The sequence below is a fragment of the Choristoneura fumiferana genome, chromosome 8 (genome assembly GCF_025370935.1).
Source record: "Choristoneura fumiferana chromosome 8, NRCan_CFum_1, whole genome shotgun sequence".
In the NCBI taxonomy this organism is placed as follows: domain Eukaryota; kingdom Metazoa; phylum Arthropoda; class Insecta; order Lepidoptera; family Tortricidae; genus Choristoneura; species Choristoneura fumiferana.
The window spans coordinates 2147377-2167436 of NC_133479.1; the positions used below are offsets into that span (position 1 = coordinate 2147377).

General features: G+C 37.7%; 1 protein-coding gene across 2 annotated transcripts in view; it reads left to right on the plus strand.

The window, feature by feature from the left end:
- The first annotated feature begins 253 nt into the window (after window positions 1–253).
- The window catches only part of LOC141430105 (protein trapped in endoderm-1-like), a 40207-nt gene continuing 20400 nt past the window's right edge, over window positions 254–20060 (plus strand). For both annotated transcript variants that reach the window (XM_074090647.1, XM_074090649.1), the window contains exons 1-2: window positions 254–373; window positions 18135–18406. In XM_074090647.1, the coding sequence (XP_073946748.1) occupies window positions 18292–18406 (115 nt within the window). In that variant the 5' untranslated portion in view covers window positions 254–373; window positions 18135–18291. The remainder of the gene's footprint in view (window positions 374–18134; window positions 18407–20060) is intronic.

Here is a 20060-nt window from a genome sequence, read left to right on the forward strand (position 1 = left end):
CTGGCTTAGCATTTAGCACCATAACATTATTCTGCAGAAATCACACAGCTATTTTCTATTTTATGTGTAAAGGGGTTTAAGTCGAACTCAGCTGTTCAACTTCTGCAGAATTTAACCCCTTTTTCACTAGAGCCCCAGAATTGATGTGTCTACTCTACTATACCCGGTTATTTACGCATTGCACTCTGGCAACACTACTTCCAAAACGCCAGCTGCACAACAAACAAAACAGTCAGTTGCATTATAGCTTCGCGGTGTGTTGTGTTCTGAGTGCCTCGTTCCTGACTTTTACGAACTGTTTATAATTTTAATTGATCACAATTATTGTCTTTCGAACTGTTGTGTTGGTCATTTGTTGGTGTACCCTTTTGTGGTGAGTTTGTTTTGATTTTAGTACGATATTTTTTTTCCAAATACTAAATAAACTTCAATTTGAAATATTGACAAAAAGGTAAAAGAAAAATATTTAATGTAGTATAGTTGAACACAGTTTTACTTATACACTTAAACATGCTCGGTTTCATGGTAAATTATCGTAATTTTTAATTATAAATGGTACAAAATTTTATACTTACAAAAATTAAGTTTTTGGTGGTAGATTTGTTGAAATTATTTTGTTAACATTAACATCACAATATCATCATCTATTTAATTGATGGGACATTCTTTCTAAATAAGCGTTTATTTTTATTCTGAATGAATACTTATTTTTGAAATTTCAATCCCAAATAGCAATAAGATACGGCGCCGGCAGTGTGTCCCGCCAAGTTCGACATTTCCCTCTCCGACATGTTTAAGTTTAGCTTTCTGAAAGAATGATATAAAGTAAAACAATAATTAAACATTTTTTGCAATATTGAAATATTATTAAGACGATTTATTATTTTATAAGTACTCATGATACTAAAATGAAACAATTTAATTTTATAAGCTAGAAAATTATTAACAGTGTTGTTTAAATTCCACCTACATTTTTAGGTGGGTAGTGGGGACAGATACGTAGGTAGGTAGGTATTAGGTATCCCTAGTTTTCTTTTATCATTATTGAAACAAAAATGACAGCTCAAAGGTACTAGGTATGCATAAGTGGAAGGACGTAACCGTAACTTGACGTAAGTCATAATGGGTTAGTTTCTGCTCTCGACTGTGATATAAACAGGGTGGGCAGGCACAGGCATCTCGTTTCTTTAGCCGAACCAAGGCCGTCATGGTTTGTGAACCCTAACCGAGGGATCCCACTGTATAGGGTATTAGGGTGTCTTTGTTTGGTAGTAATAACCATTTGAGAAACTTACGACGTTCTCAAACGCTCGTTTTAATCAGTAAGCACGAATGTCCCAGGAACAAATGTATTCTTACTTTGACTATTGGAATAGTTTTCGTTTGTTCTATACTTTGTTTTATAAAATAATGTAGGTATAACGTATTTTTTGCTCCTTTTTATTATGTGAGTGACAACTAAGACTGCGATACTTTTTTTATACATATATATACCTAAATAGGCCAGCGTTTGATCACAATAACGCCTGACCGTAAGCGAAGATGTGGACACCCTAACCTAGATTTGAAGACTGCTCGATTGTAGCTACTTATTAGGAACCACAAACGCAAATACTTACACATCCCACTAACTAACATTAAAAATGCGAAAATTTATAAGTCTGTTTGATTGTTTGTAACATTTTCACATCTAAACCACTGAACCGATTCAGATGAAAGTACCTGGGCGACCGAGCTTTGCTCGGGCTAAAACTCGGTAATAAGCGTTTTCCCAGAGATAAGACCAAGTTAGGTCGATTTGTCATCCCCGAAAACCCCCACATACCAAATTTCATCGAAATCGTTGGAGCCGTTTCCGAGATTCTGATTATATATATTCTTATTATAGAATTGCTCGTTTAAAGGTATTAGATTCAATATACAGATAGTTTAAGTCCCGGGGATGGACATAGGATAGTTTTTTGGAAAATTGCAGCTTCAACAATAATCTATTCTATTATTCTTAAGACATTTTGAAATAGAAATTTTTAATGTCAGGGTAAAAACGACAGTTTAGAGGAAGTGCACCTGAATCTTCCTGCCACTCACGCGCGCATTTTGAACACCTGTTTCTGTTTCACAAAAAAACTAAGTTGTTCCGTTTTAACCTTTCGTACGATAGACTAGCTAGCTAAAGAAATTTTGAAAAAAAAACATGTATTTTGACTAGGCATTTTATTAATATTTTGTTACAGCGTCCATAATCATATAAATTAACAGTTTTTTTTTAATACTTAATGGCACAAAAAAATTACCACAGCTACTCTAAAAAAAGAAAAAGAACCGTTTGAACCATTTATCACGAGACGTTCAAAAATCAACATATATCTACGTACCTTCAACATTTATTGTACCTAATTATAGCACTATTTACTGTTAAAAAGAAATAGCGCTTTGCGTTTGTGAGGACGGACGGACAGGAGCCTAAGTGCCCGTTGGTGCCCTTTACGTACGGAACCCTTACCAGGATAATTTAGTTTTAATTGTAACTTGATAAGACTTGAGTTCTAGATTAATTGGCAACCGTAATTTAAATTAAATAATCAGGAGTTCAAAAGTTATCGACATTGTTCGCACTCGATTTGCGTATGCGTCGTTAACTGAATATGCAATAAACCTACTTTGTAATGACATTAAAATACTAAACATTATTGCTAACACATTATGAAATCAAAGTTTAATTTACGAGTCTCGTATTATAACTGCCACATTTCTGTGGAAATTTTGGAACTTACGTTCTAAATGTTACTAAACTGACCTGACACGGATATAGGCTGGTTTTATAAATAAATATCATAGGACAATTAACATCAATTGCACCCAAAGTAAGTAAAGCTTATGTTATAGGTACTACCTCTCTAGTTAAACATACTTAATTAGATAGTTATTACTTGAAGTTAAAAGTAACGCCACAAACACAAATGTCACTATCTACACATACTGAGTTTTTCATGTGCATACGAATAACTAGCTAAAATCCACAGCTTCATTTGCATACAAAACGTGCCTGTTTTAGACTGAAGTTAGCAGAAACACGTGCGCACAGTCAAGTGTTGTAGACATGTAGGTCATTTATCCCTGTCATAATTAGCAGAGCGATGACGACATTGACATATATTTGATGCTAATTGGTTGCATGTTAATTATTGCTTTGACTCATAGAAAATAAAGGTAAGATCCGTGATCTGTCTGTACAAGTGTAGTGAGAGTGTGTAACGGTTTTACGTCGCTTTTTATCAAAAAAGCGTATTTATCGTATCGTGCTCTCTCAAATACCCATCAAGTATAGTGTCTTCAGTACCCATTGTACAGCCATTTTAACATACATACATATAATCACGCCTCTTTCCCGTAGGGGTAGGCAGAGACCACTTTCCACTTGCTACGATCCTTACATACTTGTTTCGCTTCGTCCACTTTCATTATTCCCTTCATACATGCTCTTCGGTTTAGGGTACTCTAACATTATAACATTCCATTTTAACATTTAACACTAAATAATAAAGCTCATTGAAAATTACACTCATTTAATACTATGACATCAGATATATCGGAGCGGCCAAGGTAGTCAAAAATATCTAAGCATGAACTCTAATGCCTTATAATAGAGTGCATGTGCAGATATTTTTTACCACTTTGGCTGTTCCGAAATATCTAATGGCGACTGTACAACAATTGATTGACACTGGGCGCCGTCGTATTCCGTTCCGATTGAGATACGACTTTTCCTGTTGGAAATACATAGGTATGCTTTATTATCTGTACTAGGCTTCGATAATTTTAAGGGGCCAGATAGATGTATGGCCAAGTTCACATACTTGCGGCTCGGGGACTTTATTCGCTCACTTTCTATTCTGTGTCACCTAAGTTAACAAACTCGACCGTGCAACAGACGAGCAAAAAAGCTCGCAGAGCCACTATACCAACTTACACGTTCGACCAGCGACGAGTAAACAAAATGATACGAATCGGCTCTATTTCTATTTTGACCACAACAACACGACCTATTTGAACGCGCGCGACTGTTATCTCTGACAGATTTATTGTGAGTAATTGAATTATTATCGATGATATGCGTAAATATGGTAACTGCAGCGTATAGGGCTACGAGAGAGGTCCGGCCACGACCACGCGCGATTGGCGGTTCGAAATGACATGCAAAAGCCTGTGCTAATTACAATCTGTCTTGAATGCATCTATCTATTGCCAAGCATGTTACACAAGTACTTCCCAAAATAAAGCCACTTGTATCTCGTCTCGTAGCGTCCAGCCGTCTGCGCTTGCGTCACTTGATCGATCTTTCGAAATATATCAAAATGGCTTCCGTGTTAAACGAATGCTATATGTGATTTCTGATAAAGCGTGGGCGAGATCACGAGAGACGATCCGCTAACATTATAGAAAAAAAAATCTAAACTGTGTTCGAAATTTAGAAGACCATCGATTTACTATAAATCCAACCTTCGACTTCTACATAATAGCTGTCGCCCGCGATTTCGTCTGCAAAGAATTCGTTGATCGCGTGCGCACCTGCGAGAACTAGCTATGTATACAATTTTCTGGGATATAACTATTCTATGAAAGACTTCCAGGGTCTTAAACTTACCTCCCTCCATATCAAATTTCTGCCATATTGGGTCAGTCAGTGGTTTAAGCGTGAAGAGGTAATAATGGGCAGACAGTGTTACTTTACTTTCGCATTTATAATATACTTTTCAAACGATAAAATCAAATCTTACCTACCTAGGCTACCTACTAGTTCTTGCCCAAGTTCAAATATAGATACTGTTTTTGTAAGAAAACTACGCTCAGAAATACTTACTATGTTGTGAAATATGTTAACCTTATTAAAATCTACATATATGTACTTTCATCTGTTCTTTTCAAACCTATACCTCTCTATTCCTAACCTAACCTGCATAACTCATAACTGAAAGAAAATCTCAAGCATGTTGTGTAGAGTGGCTGGTGGGTAGAGGTGAATATTTACACGTACATAATTTTCTGAAGATATTCAGATCAATGCGATCACTAAGATCCTACTAAAAAGCAACAGGCGTCATAAAAAAAACACTAATTGATCGCTGAAACCGCGAAAGCCGTAAACTTCAAACCAATTGATACATAAAACGAAAACACCATGACGTGTGCTGACTCAAAATCCATTCACCTCTACCGCAGTGGGAAGCGCCCGGTGACTCAAAGAGTTTCGCCGCGCTACCGGAAAAAACCTGCAAAAAACTCCCTATTCATGCCTACGTCTTTATTTCTAAGGTCACAGCACAATTCAGTTTTTCTTTAAGCTTTGTGATTCTGTAAACTATCCGCATCCACGGAGTAATCAGTAATTACTTAACCCATTTGTTCGTACGCATAATAATATGTATAATACCTACAGGCTACAAGTGAACGATTGTCCTAGTCTTGTGATAGTCTATCGGGTGCAGCGATCACTTCGTGAATGAGGTCTATGTAGATTACATCCCCGTATCACCTATACTACCTGTTTATCTAGTGTTTTAAGCTTTAGCGATTTTCAAACTGGTAGCACACTCGGCCCTTAATCACGACTCAAATTCGGCCACATTGTTGTTGTCTTTATGTATACTCGTAACCACGGCCGAGCCGGCGAGTTATTTGACTAAATTATTTTTATAATAAATGATATAATTATATTTTTTACTCAGTTCCAAGCACAAACCTTTGAACTATGAGCCTGCGGCCACCTCACCGCGCGGTGCCGTAACGTAAAATAGCGCGGCGTCGGAGTGCGGCATTTTGCCGTTAGATAAAGATAAAGATATAGGCTACATTATAATGTACCACACAGATTTTGGGGTGCTTCAAGTGCTCAGCACTGTAAATATGGACGACGCGGCGGGCAACGTGCCGCAATCCGGTGTCGCGCTGTTTCACGATACGACGCCGCGCCGTAGTGATATGGCCAGGCCCTATGAATCGCTATAGTACCTACTTGGAGAATTTGGAAGTTGCCTATAATCTTACCATTGAACTTACTGGGTGGGTATGGGTAAAGACAGTTCTTGAAGTTTTCAAGCAAACGTATGACGCCGTTTTATGTTACGCAAAGCTACGCGGTTTGACCACTAGTACTTACTGGTAATATTAGTAAACAATAAAACCGTAGCCACTACAATACCTACTTACAGCCTTATTCATAAAAAGTTAGAGCCTCCTTGAAGGCTCCTTGAAGGCCCGATGCTAAGAAACATGATTCATAAACGTCTGTTAGCGCTAATCAGTCGATCAAGGCTCTGCTAAAGTTAGAGGACCGTAGACCCTCCTTTATCTCTCTGCTAAGTCACAAAATGGCCGCCACAAGTTTGAACAGCTGACTTTGACTAGAGCAAAAAACCATAGGTACCGAAGATATTTATAGTGAAGGCAGGGCTACGCAGATTAAAAAAAAAACAGGAAAATTTATTTTCAGGAATTTGTATTTAAAAAATCCTCTAAATTAGCAACAATAAATTAACAATAAATATGAAAAAAAATAAGGATGATTAACATAATTATGGCTTTTTGCACAACATAAACATGCGGATCGGAAATGGCGGGAAAACAAACATCTCGCTTTTTATTTTTTTTCCTGGTAATTTGCTGTCACTGCTGTCAATTTTTTTTTAAATTATCGATTAGGCCATTTTTTGTCTTTGATTTGTCAAGGTGGCCAACATAACGCGTCTAATCCGTCTATCAGCAGCTCAACAACTAGCAGACTGCTAGCAAGCGTTTATGAATCATACTTCTTGACAACCGTCTATTAAGCTTAATCAGTCTGCTAAGTAACAGACCGATCAAACCTCAATTAAGGATTTTTTATGAATAAGGCTGTTAGTCATTATTGAGGATACTTCGCATGAATTTGCAAAGTACTAACCTTGGCCCGCGAATTGGAAAGTACCTAGGTACATTTTATTCATATTAGTAATCTTTAATTTCATGCTATAGCCAAGCTCAAGCTCCGTACGAAAAGCTCTTGCTTTATAAATGCTAGCACTAAATAAAACTTCTCTTAGTCTTGCTGTTATCCTTGGGCTGTGGTGCTCACCATCCGGCGACACATCAGTGGCATAACGTAACGACTCAACTCCCCAGATTGACTAAAAATTTTACGTGACGTCAGTGTTCTTAAGTATGACAAAGGCTTTGTACTTACAACTACGAAGTGTTGCTTCCTACTGAAGACATTATGTACTTTCACGCTTCCTTCACCCTCCGGGTTGTTTAATGAAAATGTTCAATCCAGGTTGCAGTGACTGTGTTCTATCTGGTCTTCTACAAGTTATGTGAAGAAATAAGAACAAAATCGACTTCTTTATTATTTGTTTATAAAATTATACTGCACCAATCTCGATTCAAAGATCAAAGGCAGTATGTGATATTTTCTACCCGGAACAATTTTCATTTGAGACCCATAAACAAACACGTGGCATTATAAATCAAAAATTGATTGAATCGTAAAAAAATCGAAGTGATCTCAGTATGATTGCCAGTTATTTTAGATACTGAAGGAGCTGCTAAAATTCGATAGGAAGTTGTTTACAGTTCACTTTTAGCGCTTTTAGCTTATGTACATGTTTGTCGATACGATATGTTAAACTCACGTTTAACAGGGTCTTTTAAGACTCAAGACAATTACAAGCGTGAAAATATGCCAAAATTCCTCCAGAATAGAAAGTGAGCAGCTAGCTTGCGCTCAACTTGGCGCAGACCAGGAGCACTGCCGTGCCCCCTCATAATGGCATGGTCGGACCATGATGGTCCTTTATGTTATATGAGATATCTCCATCTCAGAACAAATATCCCAAAGCGCTCATTAGCCTAAGTCGAACCCAAAAAGGGACAAAGAAAGATAACATCAAATATTATTTTTTATTCATATTTAATACTATTTTTTTTTTGTTTCTGTTGTAATAGTCTGTTGTGTATTTAGTTTAAAAACTCGTGCGGCTTGACGAACGTGGCACTCCACTGCCACGACCACGTATTGGATTTATAAGCTGGAGCTCTAGAAATTGAAATCTAGGTCGGAATAGGGGTCCTGGCTGGCAGACATTCTCCTGCCAGGGCAAGCAGCACTGCTTTAAATGCCGACAGCAGCGCCTCTTACCGGGTCCAACTGCGTTTCCAAACCATCCACGAACCTATTGAAATATACACAAAATTTCATCCGTATTGGTCGAGCCGTTTAGAAGGAGTTGACAAAGTTCTGTCGCCCAGGTACTGTAATTTATTACGTGATTAAGTAAGATCCTAACTAAATACACACACGTCACACACCCTACATTCATCATCATCCCAGCCTATATACGTCCCACTGCTGGGCACAGGCCTCCTCTCAGAACAAGAGGGCTTGGGCCATAGTTCCCACGCGGGCCCAGTGCGGATTGGGAACTTCGCAGGTTATACACCCTACATTATTATAAAAACATCAGTTTAAATAGTGCAAGTCTTCTAATTGTGTTAATATCGCGAATTAATTGTTACACAAAAAGTCGTAAGCAGCACCAAGATTGTCACGATTCTCCAATGAAGATACTGTTTTACAAGCTTTTATTTACTTTGTAACTTACAATGTTGTCTTGCAAGTTAAATTTGACCCATTTCCAGTGGTCAGATTGACTTGAAATTTGGCATACCTACATAATTATGTAAATCTGGTGAAACACAACAGCAGTTTAGCCATTGTTGTGGTAAAATTCAATTTTATTGATTCAACTTGTTACACGTGGATCGATAGGCACACGGCCTGTTTTTAGGGTTCCGGAGCCAAAATGGCAAAAACGGAACCCTTATAGTTTCGCCATGTCTGTCTGTCTGTCCGTCCGTCCGCGGCTTTGCTCAGGGACTATCAATGCAAGAAAGCTGTAATTTTGCACGAATATATATGTAAACTATGCCAACAAAATGGTATAATAAAAATAAAAATAATCATTTTTTTAGGGTACCTCCCATAGACGTAAAGTGGGAGTGTTTTTTTTTTCTCATCCAACCCCATAGTGTGGGGTATCGTTGGATAGGTCTTTTAAAATCATTAGGGATTTTTCGATTCAGTGATTTGTTTGCAAAATATTAAACAAAATGTAAACCGGTGGGTGGATAATTTTGAACAAATTCAGAATGGTAGTAAGTATATCAAACTGCTTATAAAAGTTTGCTTGAGAATTATTAGTAGTTTAAGAGTAAATAGCAGCCTAAGGTATAAAATTTACCTAAACTAAACTTACCTAAACTTGGAAGATTCCGTATAAAATACGAAATATGGCTACGGAACCCTATTTTGGGCGTGTCCGACACGCTCTTGGCCGGTATTTTCTTCATTTGCAACATGTGTGGCCAGTCCCAAATCAGCGGTGGCAATACTAGCAATAGCAAATTAGCAACCAAGGTTGTTATGGATCTAGCAAAGATTTATTCGTGTTTGAATGACGCAAACCAAAAGAAAGCGGGATTATATCATCGATTCGTGTATTTTGTGTATGGATGAGCGGTACGAGATATCACAGAATCATAAGACGTTGTTTGTATCTAATATTTTTTTGTAACGAAAATGTATTGCGTTTTGCGGCATTTTAACTCGCATATATTAGCTGACCGAGGTACTATGCCAATTAGTCATTTTATACATTAGTAATGAAATGAATTGAAATTTGAAATAATTTTTTTTAGGACCGACAGGTATGTAGGTACTTACATAGCTTCGCCATGTCTTCAAGTAAAAATTGGAAAAAAAAAATATAGAGTATCCTCCCCTTTGTGTGGATTTTTTTTCTTGTCTAAAGCCATAGTTGGATTGGTCTTCCAAAAGCATTATATGATTGCCAAGATCATTTTTCTGGGTACCTACTTACGAAAGCCCAGCCTATATACGTCCCACTGCTGAGCACAGGCCTCTTCTCAGAATGAGAGGGCTTGGTTGGGTCGTAGTTCCCTCGCGGGCCCAATGCGGATTGGGAACTTCACACGCACCATTGAATTGCTTTGCAGGTTTGTGCAGGTTTCCTCACGATGTTTTCCTTCATTGTAAAGCTCGTGGTAAATTTTAAATGTAATTTTGCATATGAATTTCGAAAAACTCGAGGTGCGAGCCGGGGTTTGATTGAACCCACGATCCTCTGCTTCAGAGGCGATAGGTCAAACCACTAGCCCACGACCATCCACATCCACCACAGCTTTTTCTAGGCAAGTACTTGTCTAGTTTTAATTGTAAACCCGATGCGTCTATAGTTTGTTCTAATCTAAGCAAATTAAAATTTGACCAATGCTATCGCTGCGCCCCGCCGTGCAGTCTGCTTAGTCCGTTCCGTGTTCGTGTTACACTTTTCCTATTAAATACGCCGAATGTTCTTCTGCATTAAATCCCATGTCGATTTACAATACAATACAATACAAAATAAATACTCTTTATTGTACATCAGAAATAGGAAGCAAAAGCTTGCAAAGTACCCTGAGATCAGAGAGAAGACAAAGCCGTCGAAATGAATGATCTAAAAATAACTTGAAGACATTAGGTTCCCTCATGGACATATGACCATTATTCAAACCAGTTTGCCCAGAGCAAGCAAGGAGGGCGAAGCGCCATAACTAGAATTTACTGAGTGATTTACTATTCGCAAACTTGGGGCTATCCGGGGCATGGGGGCAAGTCTGGGGAATCAGGGGATCACGTGGTTGTAATATAGTTATTTTGTCACGTAGGATATTATGGGTATGGGGTGGGGTCTTGCAGTTTTACATAGGGAGAATGAAGGGGATTGAATAAATTTAAAGACGGCTCAAAATTATAGGAGGTTGAGAATAGGATGAATGACTTCGAGAAAAGAATGGTACGGCCGTGCCTTTGTTTTGCTCGACTTGGCGGGGGCACTTTCGTGCCCCCAGATGTAATTTTTAGGCTTTAGTATCATAAAATTGCATGCCAGGTGTTGAAACCTGTGATTGTGATGCATAAAAAATGTTTTAAATTAAATATACTATTTGTAGTTGGTACTCTTAGTACTCACTTAAATTCTTTTACTCCATCTTCAAATTACTATTAAAACAAATCAGACTTATTTCTTATTCGAGAACTGCGTGTGCTAACAATTAGATTAGATTATTATGACGTCACATAATTAATTCATATTCGTAGGCACACGTCTTCCCTAATCGCTTAATTGGCCAATCAAGCGCCCGCCTTTTTGACCAATCGCGTCACAGGAACCCCTTTTTTGTCGCGAATAGTGACGCGCGTAATTAACTAATAAACATCGTACGTATCGATGCTCTTAGCCGATTAGTGACGTGAGTAAACAATCGGAACTCGATGTATTAAATTGACGTTATAATCGGGTGTTGCTATTAATATCGAGCCTTGTAAACACTTTTTTTGTTCGCTAGTTTTTACATGTGTTCGTAATTTTTGTTACGAATGTAATGAGAACAGTGTTTTCTACGCAAAAAGGAAGATTTTAGAACGCCCATAAGAATTTATTCGTCTTGTTATTGTTGTTAACTTTGATTAAACAATTTGATTTATTTATTTACTAAATATTTATTTGGTTTAGTAAATACGTTCTATTCTAACTACTATAAATTAGATCGCTCAATTTGAGAGAAGAATATTTAATTATTATTTAATTATTGAATACCGATTTGTAACTATTTCTATGCCGTGTCGTGTGGTAATTTGTGTCATTATATTACGTACTAGCTGTTGCCCGCGGCTTCGCCCCCGTTGTTTTTTTTCTGTATTTTCTTTCATAAAAACCTTCTCCTGACAGTAATGAAGACAACAAAAAAGAATGAGCGAAATCGGACCAGTCGTTCCCGAGTTATGCGCTTAGCAACACATTTTGTGATTCATTTTTATTTATATAGATAGATGTATGCTGTGTTATGTAACAAACCCTACAAAAACTGTGTCATCTCATCTCGTATTTATTTTATAAATAAATGTTTTTATTTCCTTGAAGTAATCAATCATGTATAATTCATCAATGCTCATGTTTATTGAATGATTTGACATTTATTGCGGAAAAAAGATAATTAAAAATATTTATGTTATGTTTACTGTAGTTTTTATGATGCAGCCTTGATAATACATAAGATATTATAAATATACGCGTATTTCTGATTGAACTACAAATTAATACGCCGAGTACTGCGACATAAACCGGCCAAGAGCGTGTCGGACTCGCCCAAAATAGGGTTCAGTAGCCATTACGAAAAAATTAAGTAATACTTTTCTAAGGATTTCGTATTTTATACGGAATCTTCCATAGTTTAGGTATATTTTATACCTTAGGCTGCTATTTACTCTTAAACTACTAATAATTATCAAGCAAACTTAACCGTTATAGTTTTCCTTGAAAGTTTGATATAGTACCATCTTGAATTTTTCAAATTTTTCCACCCACCGGTTTAGATTTAGGGGGGGGGGGGCGCTCGATTTTAATGAAAATTTGCACTTTAAAGTTGAATATTTCGCAAACAAATCACTGAATCGAAAAATCGACTGAGAAAACCCCTGATGATTTTAAAAGACCTATCCAACGATACCCCACACTACAAGGTTGGATGAGAAAAAAAAAATCACCCCCACTTTACGTCTACCTCCCGGTACACTAAAAAAATGATTATTTTTATTTTTTATTATACCATTTTGTTGGCATAGTTTACATATATATTCGTGAAAAATTATAGCTTTCTAGCATTGATAGTCCCTGAGCAAAGCCGCGGACGGACGGACAGACAGACAGGCATGGCGAAACTATATTTTTGCCATTTTGGCTTAAAAACAGGCCGTGTCCTATCGATCCATTTGTAACAAGTTGAATCAATAAAATTGAATTTTACCACAACAATGGCTAAGCTGCTGTTGTGTTTTCACCAGATTTACATAATTATGTAGGTATGCCAATTTTCAAGTCAATCTGACCACTGGATATGTGTCAAATTTAACTTGCAAGATTTGACCCCGCACAAACACATTGCAAGTTACCGCGGACTTGACGCGCGGACGGACGGACAGACAGACAGACAGACAGACAGACATGGCGAAACTATAAGGGTTCCATTTTGGCTCCGGAACCCTAAAAAGCAGTTACGAGATGACTGACACATAGGTGCCATACCATGTCAATGTTGTATTGTAGCATAAAAGCTTCTCTACTCGTTTATTTTGACTTGAAATTATAAAATTTACCTACAATCGTGCACCTTTCAGTGGCACTAATAAAAAAGATCTAGGGACTTCCCAACGATATAGATTTATCGATAATCTATATGAATAAAAATGAACCGTAAAATATGTTTCTAAGCACTAAACTCCGAAACAGCTAGACTGATTTCACTAATTATTTTTTTGTTGTGTTCGTTATTGTCAGGTTTTAGAAAAGTTACACCGGGAACGAAGCCACAGCAACAGCTAGTTGCTTTATAAAATCGTGCATTTTCTTAGGTAGCTATCTCTCGATAAATTCGATATTGACAGGAAATATGCTACAAAAACGACTTCTGTCTTCTTACTTAACTGTCGTTTAAGATCCACATACAATTTTGACTGTCTGAATTTGCAAACGTCAATCAACCTTACGAGGCTATCGCTATCACTGTCGCAAAACAAGCATAAAACGTATGCCCAAAAAAAAAATTGTAAACTTATGATTTATTTTTACGTTCATATCAAGTCATTCTAATTTGACGCGAAAGCAAACAGAAGGAACAGTCAACTCTACCACCTTTGCCAGAGGTGTAGCAGCGTGGTGTAGTAATATCTCGATTCCCCGGATTGACTATTTTTTTTACGTGACGTCAGTAATGAATGACAAAGTATGGCCAAGGTTCTTTCTCACTGCGAGGTTACATCCGAAGACATACCTTCTCGCTTCATCATCATATCAGCTGTATGACGTCCACCGTTGGGCATAGGCCTCCCCCATAGACTTTTAGTTGCTTCTGTTGGAAGCGGCCTGTATCCACCATGAACTTGCAGCTTTAACCAGGTCATCCGTACCGTACAATCTCGTTGGTAGACTAGCCTACGCTGCGCTTGCCGATCAGCGGTCTCAATTCGAGGTCTTTTCGGCCCCAACATCTCCGTGCTTTACGGTCTGCATTGCCACTTCAACGAGTTTAATACGCTTGGCTACTTAGTGACCCTCATTCTGCTACGTATCTCATTTCTGATCCGATCCCGTTGAGAAACCCCCAGCATAGGCCTTTCCTTAACTACTGAGTTCTAGCCAACTTCAGTAGCAACTGTATCATAGTCATAGCACCAAAGGGCACATCACTCATTACCGAGTTATGAGCAGTTTGTATGCACGCGGCGTCGCGGGGAGCGCTGGCGCTGGGTGAGGCGCGTGCGCTGCCGGTTGGTAAACGAAGATATGTTTATAGGGAACACTAATCACTATAGTATTTGACCTGTTTTTGATAGCTACTAAGTGTTCCGATCCGACGAAAGATAATTATATAAAAACATAACCCTCCCTCGGGCAGTAGGGTAAAAACAAAATTCTTATCCTATCGCCTATCCTTTCCTATCCGACTATTATTGTAAATGAGAAACTGTGAACATGTTTGGATGCTTCTTACTCAATCATGCAATAACGTCTGAAACGATTTAGATGATATTAAATGATATTATAACGGATAACTCACGTCTTAAACCAATCAAGATTCAAAATCAAGGTGAGGTGAGGTGGTCAAGGGAGGTGTTCAAGATTTAGATGATGTTAGGTATGGAGGTAATTTAAGTTAAGAAAAGTAGTCTCGCGGGAAAGCGTTATGAAAAATAAATGTTTCGAAAACACATTGACATGCCTATTCCGGAAGAAACAGGTGAAATGACTGAAGAGAAGATTGTCCTCCCTTGCACTGATCTACTGATGACAATGATGCTAGAAGGAGACACACTTTGTTTTTCAATTCCTTTTATTAATCCTCTCTTAAGTTATGTCATGGAAACACATCACCACTTGTACTGTACCTTTTTCCGATGTTTTGTGGCAGCATCTCTTTTGAATTCTAGCCAGAACAGGCAATTTATTTTAACCCAAACTAATGCAACCCAATAGAAACCGACGTACAGTGTTAGTGAGAGCTGTGCCAAACCCAAGCTTAAGATCGAGATAGATGGCCGCTGTAAATCTATATTCGACGTTCTCGGGATCAATAAACAGTATCGGGTAAACACTTGGAGTCTGATGACGAATCTATCGGGGAAATCTCGATTTCTAGGTCTTTATTGGGAATCAATCACGAGTCTATGAAAATTGCTTCCTCTTCACTAGCTTCGGAAACATTGTGATAATATCAATTGTCATTTGTCTGATTGGCTGCCTAGAAGAAATCGCTCTACTGCGATCTATTAACATTGTATATATTTTTGGATTGTTTAACTATTATGTGGCGTTAAATAAAGTCTTATCTATCTATATAAAATAAAAATGAATCGTAAAATGTGTTGCTAAGCGCAAAACTCGGGACCGGTTGGACCGATTTCACTAATTATTTTTTTGTTGTGTTCGTAATTGTCAGGAGAATGTTTTTATGGACGAAAATTTATAAAAATGACAACGGGGGCGAAGCCGCGGGCAACAGCTAGTTTATAATATAATAATTGTAAAGTAATTAATACTTTTTAAGATCTATATCATAACATGTGTGTATGTGTGTGCAGGGCTGGGACCTTGTGCAAGGTCTGCCCGGATGCTACCACCATCTTGCTCGCTAATCCTGCCGTGAAGCAGCAGTGCTTGCACTGTTGTGTTTCGGCGTGGAGAGTAAGACAGCCGGTGAAATTACTGGCACTAGCCTCTAGTTTGGCAACGCATCTGCAATACCCCTGGTGTTGCAGATGTTTATGGGCGGTGGTGACCTCTTACCATCGGGAGCCCCACTTGCTCGTTTGTCATCCAGTCGAAAAAAAAACGTAATTTAACGCATTAAATAGCGTGGGATTGAGTTGTGAAATATTCTTAAAATGCAGATATGTTTTTTATGAGACTTTAAAGCAAGTTTCCATTCAGTAAGTTTCATGTGGGAATTTTTCAAAATGTATAGTTACGTATCAGATATTAATGAGGTAGGCCGTTAAAATCTTAACTATATCTAGTGAGATTTTGACATAATTTCGATGTTTGCCATACAAAGAACAATGCCCACATAACACGAGGTACATTGGCTTAATGGCTATATCTATCTCTTTATCCAAACTTTGCAAATCAAAACTAAACCCATATTTCAGTATTCAATGTTCAGTCATACGTTGCGAATTTACTTTCAAATGTAAATAACTTAAATCTATGTCAGTAGATATGCTTTCCATAATGCAGTGCCCGCACGTGCCGCGTGATTGGCTGGCTGTCAGTTTTTGTTTCACTTGAACGGCGTGCGGTGCGGTCTCGCTCTATTGTTTATATGTGTTGATATGTTTAGCGTCTTGTCGTGAAAAAGATGAATAAACAGTAGATAATAATAATGTTACTGTAAATTTGATATATGTGCACATGGCGATGGACTCCAGTGAATGAGAGAAGCGAGGTGCAAAAAGTTAAATAATGGGGGTGTGGGTTGGGGACTCCGGCGGCGCTCAATCACAATGATAATAATAGGTAACCACCAGTTCAGTTTTCAATCAGTTTTAATTTTCCCTTTTTGCCGAGTGACAGCTGTCACCATGAGACGTTCTTCCATTAAGTACCCTTTAAAAATCTACTCACTACTTAGTGACAACTGGATTCGATTTGTAGCATTCGAACAATGGCGGATGTAGACAATATCTAATTTTGCAATTTCTGTTTCTTTGGCTAGTTGAAGTATAATTTTGATAGTGTTTTATGCGGCGATTAACGATCCCAAAATTCTATATTGCTCTCGTGTCTGACATTTTTTAATGCGCAAGTTGTCTCCACGTGGTTTCTGGCATTTTACTATCAAGTTGCAAAAACTACAATCACCGTACAACGTCCCTCTCAAAAAGAGTTTACCTTGACACTGGCGAAACTGTCCTATAATTAGGATAGAAAAGCCATATTTTAAAAGAGAAGTAGTGACAACTGTCATCTTTACGACGTTTTATAAAAAAAAAACATAGCCTACTAATATAATTTTACGTTTGCAAATGCAATAGGTACACAACCAATCTAGACCAGAATGCTTACATACTCGTAATAAGGCAAACGTCCAAGTGCTCGACACGCTAATTTAATGCCCAATCCTATTGCTAATGACATAAAATTAAAGATGACAACTATTAGGACAGTTCTTTCTCGTACGATTACTTTCTCTAAACATTTTGGTATCATTTTGTAGCCGTTGTCTATAATTTTACAACGCAGTGTATAATTTTAGTAATTTGTTGGCATAATTGCAGGTGTGCAAGTTGCGGAAAGTTTCCAAAAATATGGAAAAGTTCTCGGAATTTTTCACAAGGAATATAGGAAATTTTTTTTTTTAGAAACGAAGTTTCAATCTCCATACAAAATTGTGACAATTTTACGAAATTTTCCTGTACTTATGAAAAATTTCGCTATTTTGGAAAGTTTCCTTTAAATAAAAGTTGCTGTAGTATTAGCTACGGGTAAAAATAGCGAAAGTGGAAAACAAAAAGTAGTGAAATAATAAAAAGGGATAATGCGGTCAGCATCATGGGCAGACCTTTTGGACGGGGTGTTCTTTTTATAATTTTTATTTTTATAGTAACATATAGATATATTTAGTTAAGGTTTCTTAGGTAAGTTTTCTTTGTCTTCTTATTATTATTCTATTTTTTCTTGTTATTAATAAATTAATGTACGTTGCCATATTTAGATTATGATTTTTTTTTAGAATAAAATTGTGAGATAATTAAATTCTGGAACCTAGTAAGTATTTAATTTATAACTCAACTAACCAAACAAACGCAACTGAACTATTTAGAAAAAGTCAAGATTGACTGGCGTAGCGTTTTAGGTCCTATTCGGTTTTAAACCCTTTAAAACAACTTCATATTTTTCACCCGTTCACCGTAAAAGTTCCCGCTTCCCTGGACACAGCACAATCCCTTCGAGACGAAAAGTAACTTTATTTATCTCTTGTTTCAGGCATCACACACCAATAAAACGGCCGTACCAGATGGCGCATAAAAGAGTGTCTCAAACGGTTTAAAAAAATAAAAATGTCAAGTGAAAGTTCGGATTTCAAAAGTGGCGTAGTGATGTGCTGAAGTTAAGGATTAATAGTATCGACACGGACTTTACGATGGATTTGGACAACTCGTCGATGCTTAATTCGACGTTGGCCATTATTTACCCCCGTGAAGCTACCATTTTGGCGGCAGTATGTGCGTGTATCTTCAGCGTCGTAGGAGTTGTTGGTAAGTGATATTTTCAAGTCCTTTCAGTTGTAGTGTAAAAATTTCATATCTACATAGTATAACATAAAATCGCTTTCCGCATCTGTTTGTGTGTCTGTATTTACTACTACTTTCTCCTACACATAAGTAACTAGCGAACCGCCCCAGCTTTCGCTTTGAGTTGAGAGAGAGAAGAAGTGAACAATTTGTAAGTAGTTACTACGCCATTCTTTACAGAATTTCTTGATTGTTTACGTCTTTTTTTTTTAATAACACCTATGCGTAGCCGGGGTTCCTAGTTTTCTGCTTATAATATTTTTGCTTTTATTGAAATGCAAGTAATGTGTCGATACCCACCCAGTACCTACCTCATAAGTCAACATCTGATTTCGTGCGTTTTTGAATCACAGGTGCTTATCTTTCATATTGTTGTAGTTCGTTTTAAATCTGTGTGTGCCATCTAACTAAAGCCCGATGCTGGTTCACCGAAGGCGTCGATCGTTTGTTTATGTCAGACACAAAGCGTCATAACAGCCGCGTTCTTTGAACTAGTTTTTTTTAGTCTGTCAACAAATCGGGTTATGTTACGTAATTGTTTTCCTTTGTGGTTCATAATGTGTTTTTGGAATCTACTCGTAAGTGTAAGTAACGTAACGTTTGTTTAACGTTGGAATATGAGAGCGAGTCAATTCAACCAGTTTTTTGTAAATCTTGCTGTGCGCAAGTCGGATATATTACGACTGGCATTTCAAAAGTTATAGTACATTGAAAACAGCTGAAGATAAGAATTAACCTACCAATGCCTTTGAACCCATGTTAAACATCATCCTGAAAACTAACTTATTGTTGAAACTTTTTTTCGGTTAGCGTGATCCCGAATCTACGATTATAAAGCACCTATTTTTTTTTTCACTTCCTACACGCATCAAGTAAATATGATAGTTGCGTTATCACACCAAATTCAACCTGCCTAACACAGTCTAAATAAGATTGACCCATTTTAAAAATAAATTCAAATAAATTTAATCGATAAGGGTAACCTGACTATTCAAACAACACTATCGTTAAGTGTCGAATAATCGGTCAAACATCGCGAGCACTACGCTAAGTGGCGGGCTAGCATGCCGCTACTTATGTTAAAATTAGCTTTACTTTGTTGAGGGAGGACTTGGATGCAAACGTCAGTGACGCTGCGACGATGACGCATATTGTTTATTTGTCGAACCCATGTCCAACCGATACCTAGTAGCTAGCTACACATTAGTAATCAGTGATACCTAGTGTCTTTTCCAACCTTGACATTGGTGGAATAATCATCGTATCGTTGGAGATGAATGCGATCGATATCTTCTATATTCTAAATAGAAAAATAGTCTAGTTGATTATGGCAAGGCATAAATAAAAAAATGGCAAATAAGTACATGTTTAGCAGATATTGATTATGTAATTGATTGACTATGGCGTTAGCCGGATCAACAACAGCAGCCGGAAGACGTCTAGTGCCCCCTCCGAACAGCGTTACTATGACGGACAACTCGCCTCCTACTCTCCTACACCACCTTTCTCGCGATGTCGTCGGGCCACCCAGTGGAAGGCCTGCCAACGCCTCACCTTCCGATTCATGGTCGACACTCGGGAACGTTTCTCCCCAACGTGCGGCGGTTATCTGTTATCG